We start from the raw sequence: 23,111 nt of genomic DNA on the forward strand, positions 1-23,111 counted from the left end.
TCAAATTAAAGATTTGCATAATCAACAAGACAATTAAGTCTTGTCAATTGTTAATTAGAGCCGGTTGAGTAGCAGATTAGCACTCGAAATTGATTAATGATATTCGGTAATTACTTCAAATTGTTTATTTAGTAAATATCATATAAAAAACTTTAATACAATCTTATCCAACCCAGAATTTTAATTTTATAAATTAAAATATTATATTACAAATATTTTTATGAAGAAACTCGTCAATTTTACAAAGTAAATTTAACATGATAACCTACTTCTAAATTCACATTAAAAATAATAATTAAATATGAAATAAAATATCAATTGTGAAATCATATATATATATATATATATATATATATATATATATATATTATTTTGTCAAGTTATTACAAAATCATAAATTGGACTAAGGTATTGAGAGAAGATGAATTTGCCAAGGTTCAAATCATGATATTTGCAAAAATTTAAAATTTTTTTCCCTCATTCAACTGGTTTGGAACGAATTTTATTCAATATCCACATCTAATTCTATTTATATGTGAACAATTTTTTATAGCGAGAATCTTAACCCTCAAACTCAAATTCTATCCAAAAGCATTTCGAGTATTAATTTTTCAATCCAAAATCTACCTGTATTCATTTATAAATATCCAAAACCGTATTAATTGAGTTTAATTGAGAAAATCAGCTAATAAATTGTACAATTACAGTTTTTAATCTAATTACCAAATTGGTGCCTGATTTTGGGTCACAAGTTTGGTGAGCAGCTCGATCACTATCAGGCTAATCTTTCAACTCCTAAGGAGAGTATTGTACAATCTTATGGTTGTTTCTTTAAATGGGTCAGATGCTTTTTAGGTAATTTAAATATGGAATAGGGAACTTACAAAATTAATAATTATTGAAGTTTCTGTGATCTAGTTAACTAAATTTTCCTAGATGCAATTATCATGGTTGGTGTAAGTGAGTTACTTTGAACTAGAAACTAAATCAAAATTGTCTCTTTTAGAATGTAAGGAAACTGGCCTTTGAATTTGCTAGTAACTTTTGCTGGCTGCTAAAGCATACAATCTCTTGCTTTTCATCTTTGGAATTGGACTGACTCACCTAGAAATGAATGGTATGAAATATGGGAGTATGGAATGAAAGTAGGTGCTTTGGGCCATCCCCCGTTAGGCAGAAGGGCTTCCAAGGCTGGCTCCAGTCTCATTAATGCTTACGATCTGTCTTAAACTCTGAGAACACAGCACAGGCCCACATAGGAAGCATGCACTACACTTCCAAGTTCCATCCATGGCCAGGCATTTTCTTCTTTCTAGCTAAATTGGGTGCCTGGAAATGACTGAAATAAAATTCAACAACAAAAAGTATTACCCAAAAATGACTGAAATAAACCAATGATTACTGTGTATAGCATTGAATGATATGTATTTGTCTTCATGGTCAATTTATGCCCCCTCAAACTTTTGGATCCTTTTTTCCAGTCTCCTACTTGCAAGGGCACCAAACCTATTCAAACATTTGGATCCTTTTTTCCGGTTTCCTACTTGCAAGGGCACCAAACCTATTCAAACATTTGGCAAAATGGTAAAGGGGTTGGAAGAATTAGCAATCAAATCTTTGCACATCACAAACTCACAAGAAAAGATAAAAAAAATCAAAGTCTTTGGTTGAGAATCCAAGGGGAAAGAAAAAATCCCTTCCCCCTGTACCTAAACATGATAGAGACCTTTCTATAGGAAATTAGGAAGAAGTCAGGAACTGACTTATCACACCAGCCGCGTCCAAATTGGAGACTGAAATCTCCAAACAACTAATAGTATTCCTTTACTTGCAGTAACACACACTGCATTAAACTTTGCGCAAGCAATTTCCTTTATTGGCTACTTCGAAATAATTTCAGTCCCCAATCTTCCATCATAGTTCAAGAGAAAATTAAGAAGATTAATCATCGATCATCTATTTGATTATATTTATGATAACAAAATGTCACAATCCACATCAACCTGCAAATCTCATAAATTGAAAATAATATAACTAGTTAAATATTCAATCGATTCTCCCATAAGATTGTGCCACGCTGCATGCATCAATTCTTACCATAAATTTTCATAGTTCTTACCTAACAAGTCATGAATGAATGGCCATGATCTCCTCCAAATCAATGAGAGAACGCAAAAATAATAATAATTAAAGCAAATTTGAGACCTCAATTTATGAGCATTAGATTTTTGTGTTGCATGGTTCAGATTGAGGGAGGACCCATGGTGCAATAATTGGGACAAGACTCGGAAGCCGTCGCCCCGTGCCCACATAACGTGAAAGGATTCCACACGGCTCACGCCAAGCCGACACTCCCACCACACAAGGAAAAGCGTTTTAAGTCTTTAATACTGAGTCTCCAAATGCATCCGCCCTCTCAATGTTCTTTACCCCTTTCCTCTTCCTTCCATTCCTTGAATTGAAAGGAAATGCAAAGAAAAAAACCCAAACAGAAATCTAAAGATCTATTAACAAAAGATAAACTATAAAAGAAATCTGCTCAAATTACTCCCTAATTTATCTTTTACTTTACAACAAACTGAACAAAGGGACGAGATTGCAAATCTCTCTTACAATTTTTTTCTTTTTCACAACAGAGCATAACACAGATTCATCACAGCCCGACAATTAAAAACCCAACCCCACACCTACAATTCCTTAATATTACATTTCAACCCCCCTTAATTTTTCTTCCTTCTTTTACATTTTTCTTCATCATCCCATAATAAAAGACAGCCCCATACTTTTTTTTTAACCCATAAACTGATACAACAACGTGGAATATTTATCTAATCGCCCCTAATCTTTTCTCCGATTTTCAAATCCGTCCACCGTTTTGTAAAAAATATCACGGAGGTAATCGGATCTTGAAATTTCCGGAGAGATCTAACTAGAGACGAACCGATCGCGAGAGAGAAAGAGATATATATAATGACGAAGAGATGGATACTTCTTTTTTGGATCGAAATCTACATTAGGATCTCAGAGATCAAGTCGGAGCAAACGACGGAGATCCCTAGTAGCTGAATCATCGATAGAAACCTGTTTTTTCTTCGAGAAAGACGGCAAAGGAAGTGAACTCGGAGCCGGAGAGACCGCAAATGCAGATCCGGCGTACACGTCTGATTTTGCGGTCACCGCAGACCTAATATCCACAATCTTGATCTGTTTCGGGACCATTTCAGGAGCCGGACCCAAACGATCCGTACCCGTAACAACCAACCCGCCTTCCCTTCCCCCGCTGCTGCTCTTGATCTTCGAATCCAACGACTCTCCTCTTCTCAAAAGCGTAACCTTCTCCATCGTAACATTGTTCCTCACCGTCTTCAAGTCATCGGCGGAACTAGATCTCTTCGATATCGCCTGCTCCGACCCGGTCCGCTTCCTGTGAGCGGGTTTCCTGTTAAATCTACCATTTCCGCTGTTGTTATTGTTATTATTATAATAATAACTAGGGTTAAAGCTACCATTTCCGTATCTCCGGCGAGAACAAGCCGTCGGAGCAAACCGGATCCTTTCGATCAAACAATCCTGAGGCCGTAAAACTTCAGTCCCCATATTAGTTTGCCCGAAACACACCCCAAAAAATTGAAAAGAAACTGAGATTTAGATGAATAAATTTACAACAAAAAAAAGGAAGGACTCGAGAATTCTACGATCTCTTCTTCCTCATAAGGGGAAATCAAAGGAAGAAGGGAGGCTCGCTTGAATTTTCCCTTTTTTTTCTTAAATTCCCTTCCTTTTGTTTGCTCTGCTGTGATTCAATCTGTCGAGAGGAAAGAGATAAGGGAAGGGAAATATATAGTGGGGGGAAAGGAAAGAAATGGCGAGGAAAAAGAGGGTGGGTGGGTCGGGTTCGTGGTGAGCTTCCTCAGTCTTTGTCTTTGTATTAACGCGTCGGGTGGACCCTCCCCCCCGGGCGGCTCGGGTTTGAAGTGACCGGGGTCCATGTCATGTAGACCCCATTAAAATGGGTTGTTTGTTATAACGGAGACCGTTAAGTGATTGGCTTTTGTTCAATTGTCGTTACTGAAGTTCTAATTTGATGATACTTGAGAGGGTAACGGAGGTTTGGTGTCGAAATCGTTAGTTGTCGGCTTGTAGAATTTTTTTATTTTTTATTTTTTATTATGGGAAATTCTTTATTTCTTTTTTAGGTGAGGGGACCACACCGGATAATGACATTGCCTTTCATTTATGTGGTGAACAGTGGTGAGGTTTGCTTTCCTGTGTGCCCATTAATCAAATTCTTACTTTTTTTTTTTCTTTCTTTATTTATAATTTATATATACAAAAAGGACAAAATCTTGCCATGAAAAAAGCCTTGTGAAAAATCAAAGGAGTAATTTGATATTGATGGGACAGAAAGATGGCTGGTCTCTTATTAGAAATATTAGTCTTTCACCTACAACAAACTTACAGACGGTAAATATATTCCCCTGATATAATTAATTAAACTTATCAAAATTTTAAAAATATAAATAAATATATTTATTATATTTATTAATACATTTATTAAATAAATTCAATTTAAATTTATGACATGACAAAATCTATTTAATAACATTAACACTATTAATTTGTTTAAATAAATATTATAAACGAGTCAAATCAATTATATTATATGAATTGATATGATAATATGATTAATTAAAAAAATTAAATTCATTTAATATATGTAATATAATAACTTTAAATCTAAACTCTTTTAACTATGTATTGTTTTTTATCGTATTAATCAATCATGTTTACTTTTCACCATCAATTATTAGCAATTTTTAGTAAGTGTGAGTACATGATGCTTAAATGAAAATTAGTTTCCCTTGTGGAAATTAGGGTTAAATATATTAATACATGTTTCTTAGAAATAGGACTTTGCCTAATTAATAAATTTGTTTGTTGTTTGAATAAAAACCTTTTTAAGTAAGGGTGAATTTGGTTCACAACAAGACAACTATATTAACTACCACACCTACTAATTATTTTTTCTAAAAATTGTAAATAACTTGATCTGAAGAAAATTTCATCAACTAAAAAAATTCATTACTAAAAGGAAACCTATTCTTATAATTTGGTTCACATCATGAAATTTTAAGCCCATTATTTGAATTAATTTTCATTTTTGTTCAGTTATAACCTTATATATGTGATAAATTATCGATTATGATCAAATGCGTTAAATTTTAGAATATTAAAATAAAGTTAATTTCTTAAATTAAGATCAAATATTCATACTATCTTTTATTTAATTTAATTTATAATTAAATGGGAAATTGTTGACTTTTTTCTGCTTGAAGTGGTCTAAGAAAAGTGTAGGTATATCTCTATTCAAAGTCATATTTGGAGTGTGATTCACTCTTTTGTTTGACCCAGCTAGCATTAAGTTTTATCAGCACTGACAATGAAGCTTCAATTTTTTTAATATTCAAATAAATTATTGTTGGTTTTTTCTTTTAAGTAGAAAGCTGGGACTGAAATTTTCGGCAAAATGAAGAACATGGGAATTTTAAAATGATTAATTATTATCAAGAAAAAAAATCAATTAATGAAATAACATTTTGAGTTTTTGTAACATAATATTTTTTGTTGTTTAAAGATACAAAATTTTAAAAAATCATGGATTTATTCATGATGCCGTGACAATGTTAATAACCTTGTCGCATATTAAATTATTGGACAGAATTAACTTATATTATAATATTTATTTATTTATTTTGACTAAAAGAAAAAAAAAATTATTTTATCACTTTTTCATCATTCATAAAAATTTAGGTAAAATACTCTCACTTATAAGTTTTAATCAAAATTTCAAACGAGTTCATTAGTTTTCATAATAGATATTCTATCTAAAAAAAATCTTTTATTAGACACATAAATTCAACTGTTAATTTAATGATATTTTTATACTTTATTACTTTTAAAAATTTCTATTATATAATTTAAAAAAAAATCAAAAAAGCACTTATTGGTGCTCCTCGTGGGAAAGAGCATGTCTCTTTTTCTTTTAATTTTTTAAAATTATACAATAATAATTTTAAAATTAATAAATAATAAATAATGTTTTAATCTTTTTATATTTTCTGTTAATAATGTTTCCAGACTGTTTATTTTTAATACTAATGAATTCATGTGAAGTTATGCATAAAAGTTAAAAGAGATAATATTTTACCTTAAAAATTTAGCCAGAATAATTGTTTATATATTTTTAATCATCATTCATATTAATATATATTAAAGAGAGGTTAAAGTGTTTGACAATTCCATTATCTAACTAGTCATATAAAATAAATCATTACATACTATTTGTGTACAACTAAACAATAAAAAGTCGAACAAAATGACATTATTATATTTAAAAAAATTCAAAAAATAAAACAATCATATAGATATGACAATGAAAAAAGATTATATGCTTAGAATCCAATTAGCATCTGACTCAGATCAAAAGTTAATTAATTTAATTCCATGGTTAGGAAATCATTAATTTAGGGTTTTCACATGTTATGGTTATTAAATAATATTCTTTCTCCTGTTCCCTAATGTTTCTTTATTCAAGATCATTGCAACATGGCCTCTTGATTTCCACTCATTTCTCTAAATTATTGTTATGCCCCACAACTTTTTTTCTCTTCCAAAAAAAGTAAATTAATCAAAGTTTTAAAATAAAGGTTTTTTTTTCTTTATCTTTTTCTTTATATATATGTGGTACATGATGCATCTTCATTGAATTAGACATCAAAATCATGTTACTGTTTGTTGAGACATGTCAAGGGTTTCACATAGTTTTTTGTTTTTTTATATTCCACAGCTGTCTAAAGATAGAATACAAAATTATGAGGAAATCTTTAATCTTGATTTTAATCTTTAAATTAATGTTAACATAGGTTGAAGTGCTTAAAAAAGTTCCCACCAAGGTTAATTACTTAAAAAGTCAATAGTCATTTTTAATTATTACATATTTTTAAAATATATCGATCATTTTCAATAAGGTAAATTTTATCTATATTTTTTGTAATTTCATTTTTTTTCACTCATCACCTTTCGTGGTTTTTTTTCTTAATTAACACTTTTGGATAATTTTTGTTTAAGTTTTTATTTATTAACATTTAAGGTTTTTTTTGTAATTTTACTGAACAAAATTAATAGTTTAATCTTTTGTGGGAACATAAGTTAGCCATATTAAAAAAAATGGATATACATAATATATTAATGGAAAAAAAAGAAACTACAATGTGTTATATTGAAAAAGTTGAAACTATAAAATATGTAGGTAAAATTTATCTTTATTTTTGGAAATTACCATATTACTCTTCCAAATGTTTGATTTTAATCTTACATGATTTCATTGCATTATGATTCTTTTCTTATTAAAACCAATGAAGCTCTCAATGGTATCATTATGAAACAAATTGAAATATTCTTTGAGAGAAAGGGGCAAGTTTGACTTATCATAAGAAGGTGCTAAAATCAATGAAATGCTTTGCAAAAAGTATATAATTTTCTTTCTTTCTTTTTTAAAGAATAAAACTGAGTGGACCTTTGATTATCTGGTTGTGGCCCCAAGTAATTCCCAATAATTTTCCACTAAAAAAAGGAAGAAAAATAGAAAGTGAAACAAAAAAAAGGGAACAAATCTGATAAAGAAAGGCGGGGTTTTCCAATTTTCAATTTTTGAGAAGTGAAGTGTAAGGAAGCAATAATGCTTTCTTGTCTCCCATCTTCATTGCCCTTTATACAAAAAGAAGATGGTACTGCATTGGGAAGCATAAGTGGAAACATCCTCCTAGAAAGAAAAAATAGGACAGAGAAAAATAGAATAAAATAAAAAATAAAATATAAAGATTAAAGCATAAAGCTAAAGTTTATGATGAGAATTGAGAACCATGGGGAAACTTTATAAAGGTTCATGCCCTTTAGAAAAACTATATAGGTGGTCACCCATGGGGATGGGGGAATATATATATATATATGTATTTTACCTTAATACCCAATGATAGTTGACCTGCCTTGTGGAGGTTTTCTTTGGATTTGATTGTGGACTCTGAGCTAGCTAAGCCAACACCTTTGGGTGATGTTATCATTATTTGGTCAAGTCTTGAGCAGTGCCCTTTTGGTCAAAACTGGGTTGCTGAAGATAATAGCTTTGTTTCTGTTGAATTGAATAGCAAGGGGGTGCAATAAATTTAGTTTGAATGTGAAAGGAAGATGGGAATTTGCTTGTCACATTCCCGAAGGCCACAAGGCTGAGAACAAACTACTTGTCACCACCCTTTTTGGTGTTTACAAGGACGAACATTCCACTCATGGTCCAAAAATTAGAACAGATTCCCTTAGCGGATAGGAACTGGTTTCTAACAAGGACTGAACTGGAACTGACCCATATTCACCAATAAGGCTAAGAAGATGAATCCAAGGACAGAGTGAAGGCAATTAATTTACTTTTTCTTTTTCCATTGCGGTGTGGTTTAACTCATGTTGGAGAATCTATTTTTTTTTTTCTCTCTGTTAATTAATATGATGCAGATCAGTGAATCTGGCTTCTGTTCACTCAACAATTTCATTTGCCCACTTGTGTTGCTTTTCAATGATGAAGAATTTGGGATCGATATAATGATTTAACTTCATGGTCCCATAGATTTGCCCACTGATGGTGATCTCCTAGCTAAGCCTGGGAAGTGCTGGATGACTCAGGCATCCGGTTTTGTTTTTTGATAACTTACATGCTTATCAACTCCCACTACAGCTATTTCCAATCAAAATAGAAGTTATACATATGCTTATGAAGTTCTGATACCATATGAGTTGGTAGGCACCTGCTTTAGAATCAAACTCACTATCAAATATGAACTATGTTATCTCTAGATTACCATATCAAAAGACCTACCACTAAGTTTCACCCTTCTATAAAAGACTTCAGAATCTTGGCTCCAAAGCCTCTAAACCCAACTGTTCTGACCTCACATGTTTTTTATGTTATTGGGTTTTGGTCGGTTTCCTGGCATGTTTTATTTTCCATGACTTTGTGGACTATCTTGGTTTCCCGGAGACTGAACTGATTTTTAACAACATGATCAACATGGCTTTCTTAGCTTATTTTTGAAGTTAGGCAGTTCATATATATTGACTCCATTGCTTCTGCAATCAGGGCGGAGTTAGAGTATTTTCAAAGAAAGGGTCAAATAGAAAAAAATATTAAACAGTTAACAATAATTTTATATATAATTCAATTATTATTTATCTAAAAAATTAAATAAATAAAAAATACATATTAATAATAATGACGGTGTTATTTATATAAATGACTGAATAAAACTATAAAATTAATCTCTTTCACTCTTTGCGCGCAATAATGGAAGAGAAAATAATTTTTCAAACTTAAATGAATTATCTCTTTACTTTATGCATCCTAACTTTTCTCTTATTTTCTATTTGTTTCTTAAATTGCTAATTAACATATTAGATTGAATTATTAAGATATAATATGTTATGATAAGTTATTAGGTTTGACTGTTAAAATATAATATGTTATGATAGGTTTAAATTTATATTAAAATTTAATGGGTTTGGATTAGTACGCTCACTTTTATTTTTTTTTGTGAATTTGATAGGATTAACATATTAGTTTAGAATTTATTTGTTGGGCTTAACTAGCAATTTGCTAACCATAATAATTCTAATATTATCAAACAATTTGAAGAATAAAATTAATTATTGAATAAAAAATTATTTTGAGAGCCATTAAAAATAAATACAATAGATAAAATTGTATTGAAAGAAATACAATTATTTCATTCCATCAATTTATATGTATATCCTTGTTACTTAAAATTTGTAACTTGCATGTTAAGATATATTGGTTATTCTGAATAAAAAATAATATATTGATGAAATTTTAAACAACGGTGTAACTTATATTTAGAAATTATATAATAATTTATTTATTTTTAAAAATTAAAATCATAAAAAATAAAATCTACATAATAGAAAAAAAAACATGATGAGTAGAATATGGAATCCACATATGACATAATAAAAAAGAAAGAAAAAAATACGATTGATGGTTCGTATAAATTTGTGAAAGAAAATCTACAAAAATTTAAAACATATGAATAAATAGAATAAAAATAAATAATAATATAATATAAATTACAAAATAAAAAAATTTTAAAATTAAGTCAAGTATATGAAATTATTTTGTTATTTTTTATTTATATTCATTATTAAATAAAAATTTATTTTGAAGAGATTATTAAGAAAATTTATAAAATAAATTAAAAAAATTATTTAATATGTAATAAAATTTTAAAATTTTATGGGGCCATTCCATAAGGAGGCTCCGCCCGTCTGCAATGGACAGACAGTCCCCACGGGAAGCATATCAGGCCCCAGAAAAGCAGTTCTGCAATAAAACCATACAGAAGGAAAGGAAGAACCACTTTTCCAGGAGGTTAATGGGCTAGCTAGCTGTTGGGTTACTCCAGGAGACAGGCAGTTCTGCACCAGAAACCATACTGAAAGAAGAAGCCCATTTTCCTGAAGATAGCCTGCCAAGCCCATGAAAGAGGACTCTCACTTTACAAAGCCACCCTAACACCCCCCCCCAATCCCATTGTAGGACCAAACCCTCTGCCCGATTCTGAGACGAAAAGCCGAAAAGGAAAAAGGAAATCAGCAGTGCAATAAAAACCAGACCACTAGAAACTTTTTGTCTTTTGCCTATCCATTCACAAGCCACATGTTGGTTCTTGTTTTATCGAGACAATGTAATAATAAACAGAACAACTCACCCACACATTCTCAATTCTGACCCCATGTCCAACTGACCAAATCCCCATCTATCCAATCCCCATTACTTTTCATGCAATATAAAATGAAATTTAAAAAAAAAATAAAACGGAAAAAAGTATGCAACAATAGGATAGAATAGAGAAGATTGGAGAGAGAAATGTTGGGGAAAGAATCGGGTGGTTCGACCTTCGATCTTCCCGAGGAAGTCTTGCAAGTACTACCCTCGGATCCATTCGACCAACTCGATGTGGCCCGCAAGATCACCTCCATTGCACTCTCCACACGTGTCTCCTTACTGGAAGCTGAGTCTTCTTCCTTTCGGCTCAAGCTCGCCGAGAAAGACCAACAAATCGCCGACCTTTATGCCCAGATCGATTCCCTCGATGCTTCTTTGTCTGAAACCTCGGATAAACTCGTTAAGGCCGACCAGCAGAAGGTCCGACATCGGCTTTGACTTTAATTTCTTGCCCTTTTTAAGAAATTAATAAATGAATAATTGACTTTTTTTTTCTCTTTCTGTTTTCTTTTTTTTTTTTGGGGTAGGCGAGCTTGATGAAAGATAATGCTTCGCTTTCCAACACTGTAAGGAAGCTTCAGAGAGATGTTTCCAAGGTAAAATGTTAATGGGGTTTGACTTTTGGTTCATTGGTTGACTAAAGCTTGTAAATTTTTATTTTTTTAATACAATTTAGTTATTAAGAGAAAAGGAAATTTGATTGAACAAAAGGAAGTAGAAGAAGAAAGTATTTCGATGTATGTGTAATATGAGCTATATAGCAGTTGAAATGGTGAGGATATTTTGACATTCATGCAAAACAAAGGGTGCCCATTAAATTTTTATAGCCAATGTGCCCTTCTTAGATGCCTGGTAAGGGAAGGCATAAGCATTTCATGATGATTTGTAATGTTATCATATTGTGGGTTATGTATGTATTTTGTGGTACAAAATGATGAGAATTCTAGAAATTTGAGTGTCCCCTTCATAGATGCCTCTGAACAGGCAAGAGGATGGTGTGGTTTGAGCTAAATGGTCTTTGGGAAAATGGCAAGTAGTGTACAATCGTTTTATTAGACAACGTAGTCTGAAGTTGTACCGTCTTCCGCATGCACAGTTGGAGGTCTTTAGAAGGACACTTATGCAGTCGCTTCAAGAGGATGAGGAAAGTTCTGTAAGTTGTTTTCCACCGGAGTTCTCTATTGATTATTCCAAGAATTGTTTCTTCTAGGATAATTTGTTGAAGTTTTTGGACTTGCTAACTTTGCTATAGTCAGGGGGTCCTCAGATCATAGCGAAGCCAACACCATCAGGTATGGTTTTATTTTCCCATTGACTGAGTTGAGCTCGTTTGAACTTCATTCATGCAGTGTATCTATAGTCTAGATTGAATCTTAAATGCATCAATAAAAGGTGCCTTCCTCATAGTTCTTTTTGTGATGCTTAAGGCTTTAAGCTGTTGGTCCGTGCTTAAACATTTTTCCTTTTATTATGATATAACCCTTGGTTTGTTCTGACCTTTTCAGAAGATGATGTTACTTTGCCTTCAAGAACTTCTTCAATGCGTAGCCAGCACTTTGGTACGGGAAATTCATTAGTGGAGGATCGTGACACAGATGGTAAGTCTTTGTTGGTTTTGGCAGTGTTGCAGAATTTATTCATAAACATGATTATTTCAACTTTTGATGTCTTCCACACATTACTGAAGTTCTTCCTGTTCTCTGCTCATGGATGTTTGTTCAAGCATGCGTGGTATCATGTAAAAAATGCAAATGTTTGCAACTGAGTCAATTCTTTTCCATTTCTTACTCAATATTGTTGTCTATTTTTCTTACTAAGTACCATCATAATAGCAGCCTCAAGACCTGGCATGCCACATAGCTTCCTGCTAGCGTCACAAACAAGCTCACCTCGGCTAACTCCTCCAGGTTCTCCACCAAGTTTGTCAGCTTCTGTATCTCCCACAAGAACATCTAAGCCAGTGTCTCCTAAGAGACATTCAATTTCATTTTCTACCTCAAGAGGCATGTTTGATGATAGGTTGCCAATGTCAAGCTCCGACAGTGGATCACAGACAGGTTAGCTTTGAAACTTTCTTCTAGGATAATAACTTATTCAGAATCTAATTGCTTGTAGGGCTGGATGTGGTAGTTATGCAATACTAAATGAACTGCTAACAAAGAACTCTAAATGTCAAACCATCTTGATATAAACATTAACTGAAAGAGAATGTTGAAAAGAGAAGAAAGGAAATGAAAAACAGTCACTGGAGCTATATTGATGTATATGTGGCTGGGGCACCCCACTATATTAATGTTGCACCTATCATGAAATTTTATTTCCTGATACTGGAAGAGTTTTTAGATTTTATGATAAAAGAAACAGCTTAACTAATTTTAAGGAAGCAACTATATAGTATTTAATATATGACTTCTTTCTGGATATGTGTCAGGACGCACTCGGGTTGATGGAAAGGAATTCTTCCGCCAAGTCAGGTAAATACATCCATAATATGAAAACATATAATTGTGGAAAGATTAAACTGTTATGTACACTGAAATATGCAGAATCTACATATCTGATCATAGAGCTTATTTTATCAGTTTAAGGAAACGCCCATGTGAATTTGATCAAAATTCCTCACAGTTTGTTGTTGGGTATCGATTTATATCACCAGCCTTGAAGTTTTAGCTGCACCTGAAGGCATGGCTTATAACAAATTGCCTATCTGACCACCACTTTTGTTTCATCAGGAGCCGTTTGTCTTATGAGCAGTTTGGTGCCTTCCTGGCCAATGTTAAAGAGCTAAATTCCCACAAGCAAACGAGAGAAGTATGCAACCTGTTTTCCATTTTTTTTTTAAATTTGTTTCTCATTGTAACATGTTCGTTTCCTTGTTTATCTGAATTATCCAGGAGACTTTAAGAAAGGGAGAAGAGATTTTTGGCCCAGATAACAGAGATCTTTATGCAATATTTGAGGGTTTAATCAATCGCAATGTCCATTAAATCAGCTGAGATAAAATTGTACCTAGCTTTTGTGATCTTCGGGTTTTTCCACTTTGTGACTTATATTACATTTTTTGGCGTAAAATACCTAATAAAGCCTGTGTTGTGACACCTTCAGAAAAACTCTATATATCTTGTATTGGATGCAACTTTGTGCATGAGGCTGTTTCAATGGTGAGAAACATAAAAAAATGCATGTCGAAAGGAACAAGAAACATACTTAAACTTCTTTGATCAGGATACCTGAGGCTTTGGCTGAAATTTCTTGTTCAATTAAAGGTAGAAATACTTGATCTCTGTTTGTATTTTGCTCTAAGGATCATACTTTCTTGTGACTTGTAGTAAAAGATTTTATCATTGTTAAGGAGTAACATTTTAGGCTATGTGGCCCTCACCAAGAAAAAGAGGCTGGGGAAGTGAGGGAAGGAAGAAGCAAAGAAGAAATTTGATTAAACTGGTGAAAAATAATAGTAATAATTAAACTTGGGCTGAAAGCTTCCACCCTTGCTGGCCCTGACAAGCAGATACGAAGATGAAATGGCTTGGGGTAAAATAATCGCTCCCAGTTTTGCTTTACTTAGCTGGAAGGAAGGCTTTCTGATGGGGTACTTCTTGTGGGAAATCCAGCTCATCTGGTTTGAATCTGCACTTAAAGTGGCAAATTCCCCTGTTTTCTCAACATGTCAGGATTGTCTTGTTGAACCAGAAGGATTTTGTTGGTCGAAGGTATAAAAAAAATGGAAGTTTGTTCCACGCGTCAAAGACCCAAAATAAGGGAGACATTGCTGTAATGGCTGTTACTTGAAACTTGTAAGAGATCCCGTTACGTGCTTCTGACAAGCCTTCAACATTCCTTAACATATGCTAAATATAGGATCAAAATATTCTCTTTTCAATTTATTTTTTATAGATCTCTGCCAAAAAAAGGGAATGGATTAAGAAGGAGGAAATGCCGGATAGCCTACTTTTAGGCACAAAAATCAGGTGATCTGTCCAAAAAAACAATATGGATATTAGAGAAAGCTCAGAGAATAATGCCAACCCGCTACTTCCAATTTTCATTTTTCTCATTCTCATTCTCTCTCTCTCTCTCTCTCTCTCTCTCCCTTTGTCATTCCTTAGCTTCTCTTTTGGCTTCTGGTCTTTGGTCACCTCTGAAAAGCCATGAGGGATGCCAGAGAACCTAATTCTGCTCCTTCATGGTACTTGGCATGCATACTTTTCAGGCTCTTAGCTTTTGAGTCTGGTTTCTTTATGATTTGTTTTCCTGTTTGCAGCATTGGGTTTTGTTTGTTTAACAATCTTCAAGGATTATTATCACCTAGAATAAGCTTTTGGCTTTCAGGCTTGGAGCCTTCATGTTTCCATCTGAATTAGAAGTTTCATGCATTTATGCTTCAATGATTTCAATATACCTTTGGCTGTTTTGATTCTCTCAGATTTAATAGATTTTATTTTTCAAAATCACAATGCTTAGGAGGGACTAGGATTTCTCTTGTATTCCTAATGCATATGCTATTTGCTTTTTTATGGAGGGAAGCAATAGAAGCTTGTAATTCTCGAGAAGAATTGGAGTTCAAAATATTAAGTCTGTTCCATGGAATTCCCTACAATTTTGCTGCATTTAATTACCAATTATTGGAACCTATTTCTCGGTTTGTTGTTTCTTTTTTTCCAGGCTTTGTTCTTTTATCTTCTATTCATCACCTTCATTTGTAACAGATGATGTTTCAATGGCTCTTCTGATCTTCCGGTTCATTATTTCTTCTGATAATCCAGATTGCCATTCTGGGTTTTTGCTTGTTTATCATAACTTGTCATATCATCTGTTTTCTTTTTCCCTCTTGTAGTGGTGAATTATCCGTTGACAGCAATGGTTCCCACAAAACTGCCAGGAAATGGGAGCCTTTTCGTCATATAAGGAGAAGACATCGTGCTGGTTTCTCTGACTCAATATCATCTCTTGGTAATAATTAATCATCCATTTCCAAATTCTCTAGACATAGAATAGGAGAATTTTAATGATTTTTTGCTTATGTTTACAATTCTATCATGTTAGACTTGGCATCTTTAGGCGCCGAAGTAGAGAGAATAGATCAGCCATCTCCAACAGCTGCTCTCGAGGACTGCTCAACAAGTTTAGAATCGATAGAATCAAGAAGTGTGGAATCTATAGAATCTGCAGAATCTGAGCCAACTTCTTCCAAGGCCAGCACTTCATCAGACTCTGAAAATCATCAGAGTTCAGCTACTTCTGTTCACTGGCGTGGCTTCTTTCGCTTACTGAAGAAAGGACCTGGAATCCCCTTTCAAACCCTACCTCCTCTAAAGCCTAGGCTCACTAGAAGAAAGAGCAAAAGAGTTAGAGATGACATGGTTCCACAACTATCTTCAACTTTGGATGCTGAACTATGCTGTTTCAAATCTACCTGGAAGAACTTCTCGCTCTCAGAGCTTCATGAAGCAACCAATAACTTCAGCCATGGTATATTTCCTCCTCCTACTTGATTTTGGGTCAAATTTACACCTGACAAACATTTATGTCGCATCTATTGTTTTTGAGTAGAAAATTTGATAGGAGAAGGAGGGTATGCAGAAGTTTACAAAGGGCAGTTGAAAAGTGGAAAGCTTGTTGCAATTAAGCGGCTAACCAGAGGTTCATCAGAAGAGATGACCATGGATTTCTTGTCTGAGCTTGGAATTATAGTTCATGTTGACCATCCCAATATCGCTAAATTAATCGGGTATGGGGTTGAAGGAGGGATGCACCTCGTTCTTCAATTGTCTCCCCATGGAAGCCTGGCATCATTACTCTATGGTTTGTTTCTCCGAAACCTCTTTTAGTTCTGGTATTTCTTCACATGTTCTTAATACGCAAAAATTTAGCGGTTCAAATTTGTTGCTATGCACATCCAGGTCCAAAGGAGAAACTGAGTTGGGGCATCAGATTCAAGATTGCTGTAGGGACTGCTGAAGGCCTCAGCTATCTTCATGAAGGTTGCCAGAGGAGAATCATCCATAAAGATATCAAGGCTTCAAACATACTGCTCACAGAGGACTTTGATGCACAGGTACATCTTGAAACTCGAACAACTTTGATGAACTGCAGAAGAATGGAGCAGCAGCTATGCAAAACTATAGGTTTTTTCCTATAGAAGTTCCTTGCTTAAGGTTGAATTTTTCCAAATGTAATCCAGATTTCTGATTTTGGGCTTGCAAAGTGGTTACCTGATCAATGGACTCATCATACCGTCTCTAGAGTGGAAGGCACATTTGGGTTTGTAACTTGAAAACCCCATTTTTGATTTCTGAACCTTAAAAACTCTTTCATTACATAAAGAAATTTCAACAGAATAATTCCTTGTCGTTGACAGTTACCTTCCTCCAGAGTTCTTCATGCATGGCATCGTAGATGAAAAAACGGATGTCTATGCTTTCGGGGTACTGCTGCTGGAGCTCATCACTGGCAGGCAAGCCGTGGATAGTTCACAGCAAAGCCTTGTAATGTGGGTAGGTTTGCTTTACACCACCGTGTCGCACTGTTCTGAGAGTATTCCCATGATTCAACTTCCTTGAACAAAATTGTTGCAGGCAAAACCATTGATCAAAGAAAACAAGATCGAAGAACTCGTTGATCCAACCCTGGGGGATGCCTATAACGTGGACCAGTTGAACCGTGTTACTGCAACAGCTTCTATGTGTATACATCAGTCTGCAGTGAATCGACCCCAAATGAGCCAGGCATGTCCGAATCAACAACCCGAAGAATTAAATATTTGCTGTATCCTGATTGATTCAAAAACTTTGCATTTTGCCTGCAGGTTGTAGACATCCTGAAGGGTGATCTTACCTGCTTGGAGATGCTAAAACATCGCGAAAAGTCTATCCTTCAGAGGACTTACTCGGAGGAGATCCATGATGCAGAAGAATACAACTCAACAAAGTACTTGAACGATCTTCGTCAGATGGAGATTCTTTTAGGACAGCCCAATGAAGAACTTTGTTAGTCAAACATTGACAAGAGGTTTCCCTAGTCCTTTTCTTTTTTATGTTCATTAGGTGACTTTGAAATCTGAATTCTTTCTTCTATGGAAAGCTGTAAATTCTGTGGAGTTGTGGATTTCTTCCAGCTTTTCTTTACAGTCTTGTATTGAGTTCTAGTTTCAGCAATGAAGCATCCCCAAAAGTTGAGGGAACAGAACAGTTTGAAGGAGGGAAGTTGTATTCTTGTATACATTTCTTTTTTATTAATTAAAATTTCGAATTTATAAATTACAGTTACAATTTCGATATTTTAAAAGATATCAAATCTCGAATTTATAAATTACAAACACGACTATTTTGATGATTTTACGATTTTTTTTATTGAACAAGGATAAAAAAAAAGCTGAAAATAAAACAATGCTTATAGGATGGAAGTAATTACTTCTTATTACCACTAATTTGATTTAGATTACAAATTAATTAATACTCGTCTAGACTAGCAAAATTTTGAGAAGCGATGATGTTTAAAACGACAACGTTTTGTCTATCCCAGATGGCCAGACATAAAAGAAACGAGCGAAGAATTATTGTCAGGAAGTCTCGTTTTCCCAAGAAAACATTGACTTTTCTTTCCTGTAAAATCTCACTCTCTCTTTCTCGCGATCCAAATTCTACGTTACGATGGCTGCTGCGAGGAGTTTTCCTCTCCAATTCGCCATATCGCTCTCAATCGCTTCAATCTTGTACCAATGTTGTGATTCGTTCTTAACTCCTCCAAGCTCCATCATCAATCCTGCTAAAGCCAAACAAGTTTCCTGGAAACCTAGGTCTCTCTCCCTCTATATCTCTCTCGATTTCTTTTGAATTGGCTAGCGAATCTAGTAAAATTTTCAATTTTTTGTATTTCCCTTCTTTTGCAGGGCTTTTGTCTATGAAGGCTTCTTAACGGACCTCGAATGCGATCATTTGATCTCTCTCGTAAGTTCAATTTACACTTTCGTCAATTCATTTTTAACCTGAATTCATTTAATTTTAGTTTTTATTATTATTGAAGGCGAAATCGGAGCTAAAGAGATCTGCAGTTGCTGATAATGTTAGTGGAAAGAGCAGGCTTAGCGAAGTCCGTACGAGCTCAGGAATGTTTATATCTAAGGGAAAGGTTCAATCTTTTATCAACTTTGATATTGCTTCTCAATCGTATTTTTTCTTGTTTAGCCAATTATGGAAAGTGTAATTCTTGGCATTTCAAGCTGTAAGCTTTACCTGACAGCTACCTTTTCTGACATTGGTAGGACATTAGATATCGAATAGTAGCTATTATGGTAGAGTTTTGCTAAAATGGTAGTCAATTTCGTGCTTTTTATAACTAACATTTAATAGTGCCATAGATAATTTCATGCTTTTGTATTGTTATAGGCTTGATTCGTAAGCAGATGTTAATGATGGTCTCAGAAGAATTCAATCTGACAAGCTTTTAGCCATAAGTTTTTGGAAAGAAGCACTCACAACACTGGAACTCATTATGCTTTAAATAAATGTGTGCATTGGATCATTGGATAATTCTGTGAGGAGCATTATGCGTGCTCTTTTTTCTTTTGCAGGATCCTATTGTTGCTGGTATAGAGGACAAGATTTCAACATGGACATTTCTTCCCAAAGGTTTGTATACTATGGTTCAAAAAGATTGTTGCTCAAGCTTCTATGTCTCTTGAATCTTGATCTTCGTTTTTACCATATTTTAATTTCGGTGGTCTATTAAGACCACTTTTATTAGTTCCATGTCTAAATTACAAATTTCTGTTTTCATGACATTTAAATAAGCTGTGAAGATTGCTTGCACGCCATAGTGATATATCAGGGACTTTTGAAAAGTATCTTCAAGTGATCAAGATTTAGCTAGATTCTGCTACTGTGATTCTTCCAACCAGTTTGTCTATGTAACCTTATTTAGAAGATAAGGTTCATAATCATGAAATTGACCAATAAGTATGATGTGGGCACACAAGATGTTAAATGTTTTTCATAGGACAAAAGGCAGTTTATTTTGCACATTTCTGTCTGCAGTTAATTCCTATTTGTCTGTGAACTATATATCTAGATTGCTAATTTATGCATCTGGAATGCAACCCTTTTGTTTTATGATCTGTGAATATATCAATATGTATATCATGTTTACGTGATCATCTTCTGGTCATCATTGTAAAGCTGCATGCTACTTTTTGGCTGGGACGCATAAATCTCATTTGTGATATGATAAGTAGAAAACCAGATATATACATGTTTGAATAGAAATTAGCAATTGTAGTTAAATTAAGGAAATGCATATTAACATGATTTTTTTCTGATTTCCAGAAAATGGGGAAGACATACAAGTGTTGAGATATGAGCATGGACAGAAATATGATCCACACTACGACTACTTTGTCGACAAGGTGAATATTGCCAGGGGTGGACACCGTATAGCAACTGTGCTGATGTATCTTACAGATGTGACCAAAGGTGGTGAAACAGTATTCCCCCAAGCAGAGGTTTGTTTAAGTGCCCTTATTTCTATTAGAGCTCTTCTTGTGTTGTTTCATATGCTTGCAGTCAACTGTTATTTAAGCCACTGTTGTTTTCCAGTGGCTTGAACATTTTGTAAGCTTGATGATTCTGTTTATCCTCAGAAGCTTCTGAGATCAGTTCTTATGTACAAGATACATGCTCATGGATGGGCAATGGAATAAGCTTCCCACCTGGCTTCCCTTCTTATAAGTGGGTAATGAGGTGCTGGGTGCGGATGACTGCAGTTGTTCTCTCTCTCTCTCTCTCTCTCTCAAGTAATGATAATGCATAATGCATTTTTTTCTCATTGAACTTCATCATCAGGAATCTTCACGTCGTAAGACTCCTGCAACAGATGATGACCTCTCAGAATGTGCAAAGAAGGGAATTGCAGGTAAGCAACATCGGAAAAGCTTTTCTGAATTGTTCATATAGTTTCGTTTAGCAATTAATTGATGTTTTGTATATCCACCTTGGAAATATTTAGTGAAACCACGAAGAGGAGATGCCCTTCTCTTCTTCAGTCTCTCCCCAACTGCTATACCTGACCCAAGCAGTCTGCATGCTGGGTGCCCAGTGATTGAAGGTGAGAAATGGTCGGCAACAAAGTGGATTCATGTTGATTCTTTTGACAAGAATTTGGAAGCCGGTGGCAACTGCACAGATTTGAATGAGAGTTGTGAGAGATGGGCTGCTCTTGGTGAGTGCTCGAAGAACCCAGAGTATATGATTGGATCTGCAGCGCTTCCTGGCTATTGTAGGAGAAGCTGTAAAGTATGTTAGTTGTACACCACATGCTTCCATGACAGCATCTGCAGCTGGATTTTCTCTAGTGGTTATTTATTAATTTTTTGGTGGATTATTATAAATACACACTCCTCTGTTACGGCTTTCACAAACATAGTCGAATTACATGTATTTTAAACACGCATTTGCCTTTACCTGTACTGATCAATTACTCTATTTCATCCTCCATTTGTTAATCCAATCGTCTGAAAATGAAACGTATAGATGTAGATAGTTCGAACAGTATTCCTATAAGACAACAGGATCTGGTCTTATTAGCTTGGTTAACTTGTTTCTTTAGTAAGATTCTCATTTCTCATACATAGTCTTTGTCAGATAGCTGCAAAGTTTGTCCATATTCTACTTGTGCTTGAAAATGAGGTGACGTTGGCGGTAGGTGGGAAATTGTCTCCAGCCAGACCCATGATGCCATGGAATCTGCAGCTAAAGGAAATGTTCCCAGATTGATGCCTAGCATGTTAGTGGTCAACCTGTTCTGTGGTGGGTATACGTGATCAATGATCTCATTTAGGTGCCTGAAACTTCTCATTTGAGGCGAAGTTGAAAATAAGTCGGTAAAAAGAGGTTGAACCAGATGCTCATACACCACTGGCCTTTGTATCCTATTTTGTCCTTTTCAAATTCAATGGTTGGATCGACAGATTCTTCTATCCAAAATCGTTAATTTTATATTAAAAGTAACGTAACGGTGCGAGTCCATGTATGAATATGGATTGATATATTATATCATAATTGTTGAAAATATATAATACGTAAAAATAGATAATTCCTTCGAGCTTTCGATTATTAAGTTTGAAACTTCAATTCGAAACCAAAAAGGAGAAAACATTCGGAGAATTCAATATTGCAATATTTTCGATGTCGACCAACAACATCAACAACCGGCTTTTCCCCTGATTTAAGCTCAAAGTGCAAGTAATGGGAACGTCCATCATAAGCACATTGAAAATGTAATCTTCCATGATATGCAAAAGAATAATTAAAAGAGAAGGACATCTCCAATCACCTAAACTGTGTTCCCCTTTCCTCTCTTTTTTCTTTTTCCAAGCAATAAAATATTAACAACGATAAGGATTCTCCGTTGCACGTTTGTGGTTGCCCATGGAGAAGAATGGCCAAAAGGGTACAGAGGATTTCTCACCTTAAGCCCATATCTTTTCTCCAGCTGTCCCTTCTTTATTCATCGAAACCAAAAGCCAACTAATTAGAACCAACATTAGCTGTCTGTAAGTCTGCTTCTTCCCTAGCAAGATTCTTCCGATCTTTTAAAATTTATTATATGCACAACATGTTGAGATCAATGCTTAATGGAGAGGCCTTTAAGTCAAGTGTAATCACCAATCCCCTTTTGCCATCTGGCTGATTTCGACGATCAGTGCCACATGGCATGGACTAATTCGTGGAAAATCGACTTCTTCCATTAAAAATATAGGACTAATCAATATAACGCATCAGTAAATATAAACACGAAAATAATTCAAAAATAAAATTTTTAGGATGCGATGAATAAACAATGCTATCTTGGAAAAAGTTTGTTCTAAACTTTTTTAAAGGGAGAGAAGGAGAAGGAGAACATTGCCTAAGAAAGACTACATGAAGGGCTTGGTGCTTCCCATATGTTTACGTTATTATGATGCTAACAGTATGAAAATGAAGGACATAACATAGCAGTCAAACCCAAGCATTTCCAGCTTGTGATGACAGGACCTGTTCCCTGATAGCTCCATTTTTGGAGGGACTGATGGGATTATACAAACTTTTCTCACTTTCTCTGCAGGACCATTTCTTTCTCTTCTCTCTATTTAAACGGTGATGTTGCAATCAGGTTACCTAAAGACCCATTTCTGCACTTAATTGGAGCTTCTACAAATTTGCTACACATGATCAAAGAGTTTTTAAACTCTACAAATCCATTTGTAAAATTTAAAAATCCCATTATCTGATAA

The 23,111-nt window shown here is 34.3% G+C and overlaps 4 protein-coding genes across 9 annotated transcripts; 3 read left to right on the plus strand and 1 right to left on the minus strand.

Annotated features, from left to right (window-relative positions):
• On the minus strand, positions 2,519–3,828 carry LOC18603394. The gene has a single exon (XM_007035345.2). It carries the CDS (start codon positions 3,595–3,597, stop codon positions 3,022–3,024), a length of 576 nt encoding a protein of 191 aa, XP_007035407.1. The 5' UTR covers positions 3,598–3,828; the 3' UTR covers positions 2,519–3,021.
• LOC18603395 (uncharacterized protein At4g15545) lies at positions 10,842–13,960 on the plus strand. Of its 4 annotated transcripts, none has more exons than XM_018119504.1 (9): positions 10,842–11,263; positions 11,371–11,439; positions 11,940–11,996; positions 12,111–12,135; positions 12,349–12,441; positions 12,676–12,900; positions 13,275–13,317; positions 13,576–13,654; positions 13,738–13,960. In XM_018119504.1, the coding sequence occupies exons 1-9, from the start codon at positions 10,985–10,987 to the stop codon at positions 13,828–13,830; spliced, it is 963 nt and encodes a 320-aa protein (XP_017974993.1). In that variant the 5' UTR covers positions 10,842–10,984; the 3' UTR covers positions 13,831–13,960. The 4 variants fall into 4 exon arrangements, with proteins under 4 accessions (XP_017974993.1, XP_017974991.1, XP_007035411.2 ...); XM_018119502.1 differs by having other exon boundaries at positions 10,845–11,263; positions 12,096–12,135; XM_007035349.2 differs by having other exon boundaries at positions 10,846–11,263; positions 12,679–12,900.
• On the plus strand, positions 14,647–18,033 carry LOC18603396 (receptor-like cytosolic serine/threonine-protein kinase RBK2). 3 transcript variants are annotated; one of them, XM_007035350.2, is made up of 9 exons: positions 14,647–15,032; positions 15,681–15,796; positions 15,890–16,315; positions 16,397–16,648; positions 16,747–16,901; positions 17,028–17,107; positions 17,205–17,340; positions 17,422–17,571; positions 17,652–18,033. In XM_007035350.2, exons 1-9 carry the CDS (start codon positions 14,995–14,997, stop codon positions 17,835–17,837), a joined length of 1,539 nt encoding a protein of 512 aa, XP_007035412.2. In that variant the 5' UTR covers positions 14,647–14,994; the 3' UTR covers positions 17,838–18,033. The 3 variants fall into 3 exon arrangements, with proteins under 3 accessions (XP_007035412.2, XP_017974989.1, XP_017974990.1); XM_018119500.1 differs by having other exon boundaries at positions 14,647–14,814; XM_018119501.1 differs by lacking the exon at positions 17,652–18,033 and having other exon boundaries at positions 14,741–15,032; positions 17,205–17,336; positions 17,422–17,533.
• On the plus strand, positions 18,389–21,374 carry LOC18603397 (probable prolyl 4-hydroxylase 4). The gene is made up of 7 exons (XM_018119505.1): positions 18,389–18,641; positions 18,735–18,792; positions 18,869–18,973; positions 19,416–19,473; positions 20,167–20,342; positions 20,683–20,752; positions 20,846–21,374. The coding sequence occupies exons 1-7, from the start codon at positions 18,496–18,498 to the stop codon at positions 21,139–21,141; spliced, it is 909 nt and encodes a 302-aa protein (XP_017974994.1). The 5' UTR covers positions 18,389–18,495; the 3' UTR covers positions 21,142–21,374.

The sequence above is a fragment of the Theobroma cacao genome, chromosome 4, assembly GCF_000208745.1.
Source record: "Theobroma cacao cultivar B97-61/B2 chromosome 4, Criollo_cocoa_genome_V2, whole genome shotgun sequence".
NCBI lineage: Eukaryota > Viridiplantae > Streptophyta > Magnoliopsida > Malvales > Malvaceae > Theobroma > Theobroma cacao.